The 2,084-nt window shown below is 41.9% G+C and overlaps 1 protein-coding gene across 2 annotated transcripts in view; it reads right to left on the reverse strand.

Moving 5' to 3' along the window:
* Window positions 1-1,792, reverse strand: part of LOC104766752 (expansin-B1) — an 8,352-nt gene extending 6,560 nt beyond the window's left edge. Inside the window, exons 1-4 of one of the 2 annotated variants that reach the window (XM_010490695.2) lie at window positions 1,417-1,792; window positions 974-1,283; window positions 577-706; window positions 38-470 (exon numbers count right to left, since the gene is read on the reverse strand). In XM_010490695.2, coding sequence (XP_010488997.1) covers window positions 267-470; window positions 577-706; window positions 974-1,283; window positions 1,417-1,591 — 819 coding nt within the window. In that variant the 5' untranslated portion in view covers window positions 1,592-1,792 and the 3' untranslated portion in view covers window positions 38-266. Of the gene's footprint in view, window positions 1-37; window positions 471-576; window positions 707-973; window positions 1,284-1,416 lie in introns of those variants that run through there. The other variant, XM_010490696.2, reaches the window with a different exon arrangement.

Genomic DNA, 2,084 nt, shown 5'->3' on the forward strand with positions numbered 1-2,084 from the left:
TTCTTATATAGTAATGTCCCACAGACAAAATTATAGATGACACACATCCCTATGGACAAGGAAAACAAGAAAAGGGACAACATAGAAAGTTAGTAGTGACACATACATTGCAAGCTCTTCTTCCCCTAACTTTGGAGATGGCTACAGTTGATCTCTGGTATTACTTAATTACTGTTTGCTCTCTCTCTCTCTCTCTTCACTCATTGTCCTCTTTGTGCTACTCTCTCCCACAACAAAAATAAAATAAAATAATGAAGAGAGGCTAATTAGAGAACAGGGGAGAAGTTGAGCCGGGAGGTGTAAGTAGCTTTGGGAACCCAGTTACTGGGGATGACGTCGGTGGCGGAGAGTGTCTTGTTGTTGGACAAAGTGGTGAGCTTGACGGAGAATGGTCCCTCGAGTGGTCCTGCCACGATGCACCAGTTTGCTCCCCATATGTGCTTCATCGCTATCCACTCCTTAGACCCGGCCTTGATAATTCAACATATACGAATCTAAGTAAAATTATAGAGCAATGTGACATTTTAAGGCAATGGTGGAGGGAGATCAGATAATTAACGAGAAAATATATATTACTTGACGAATGTGCATAGAGCCAATGTCTCCTTCACCATCTTCATACTCAATTAGAAGAGATAGCCAATAATCAGTTGATCCTGCGTTCACATGGAATGCTATGTTCTTCCCTCTGTATTTGCATGCCGTTCTGTTTTTTTTTTTTTTACAAAACAAATTACAAGTGTAAGTGCTTTGTGTCAGAGATCCATAGATGTGTGTTGTGTAGTCAATGGTCAAACTACGGGACCATAAAAAAACCAGAACGCCGTTAAAGTTTATTTGTTTTGTTTACTCCTGCCATTCCCAATGTAAGAAAAAACCAAAATATGTATCACATTTAATTTGTTGGTTAGCATTTGGAACTTGGGAAGTCAAATAAAATAATAAGTTGGTTATTTAGAGCGCGAAAAGGTACCGGCGGTAGAGGATGTTTAATAGACCACGGTTGCGGATGACGCCGTTATGGCCGGGAATAGCCATATGGCCAAAGGCTGCACCACTGAGGTCGAAGTGGGTGTGTTTTGCTTTAGCAGATGGTCCTGACGGTGACTGGTCGGTAACAATAATGGTGACCGCTCTCTTAGAGCAAATGGTCTTGTCGAGACACCTGACCTTGTAGCATGCACCACAGCCTTCGCCGCTATTGAACAGAATCGGACTCACCGCTCCAACTCTAGCCTTGAAGGGCTTCACGTCCACTAGCGACCCGTAACCACAAGCTCCTCCTGCGCGGTTTCATTAATTTACAAGCCCTTAACATTAGTTATTAATTGTTGATTGAGTTCGCAGTAAATTTTGATTTGTTACAGCAAAACCCAATCACCAAAAAGAAAATTATGTAAAGAGATGTATAATTACCGCTGCTGCCGTCGCCCTCGGGACTTCCGTACCAGGTGGCGGTAGCGGGAAGCCAATGAGAGGCTGGCACGTGTTGACTGGAATGAGCCAATGGCGGAACAGAGCCAGAGCCGCCTCTTAAAAGGTGGAGGAAGACGTATAGTACTGTCGGTAAGATGACCGGAAGGAGCTGCATTTTGACTGACCGGAGTGAGAGACTAACCCAAAAAAAAAAAAAAAGTTGGGAGAGAGTGTGGAGGAATCGTTGGTTACTTGGTTAATATAGAGAAGAAGGATGGTTTAAGAAGTCTGCAAAAATGAAAAAGTCTTTGGCATCAAATAAAAAAATGACGATGATGTCCTTGAGCCATTTTACTGAGGGGAGATGCGGACCTACACTGACCAGTTAGGGCCTTGATAATTGATATATATAGCACGATCCCGTAGGGTAAAGGTTGTTTCTGCAATTATTATAAGATTCTAGCTCTCTCGTTTCCCTTCTTTTAAAGCCAATCTTGGTTGGTTGGGACAAGATTCTTCCGTCACTCTTACACTTCTACTAGTTCTTTCTCTCTTTTGTATGGCTATGTAAAACTATATATGACACATTGACAGTGGTATCTTTGTTTAGTATTATTGTTGTCGGTTGTTTCTTTGGGTTTAATTGATGACACAAAACAGTAACATTA

Source organism: Camelina sativa, chromosome 19, assembly GCF_000633955.1.
Source record: "Camelina sativa cultivar DH55 chromosome 19, Cs, whole genome shotgun sequence".
In the NCBI taxonomy this organism is placed as follows: Eukaryota; Viridiplantae; Streptophyta; class Magnoliopsida; order Brassicales; family Brassicaceae; genus Camelina; species Camelina sativa.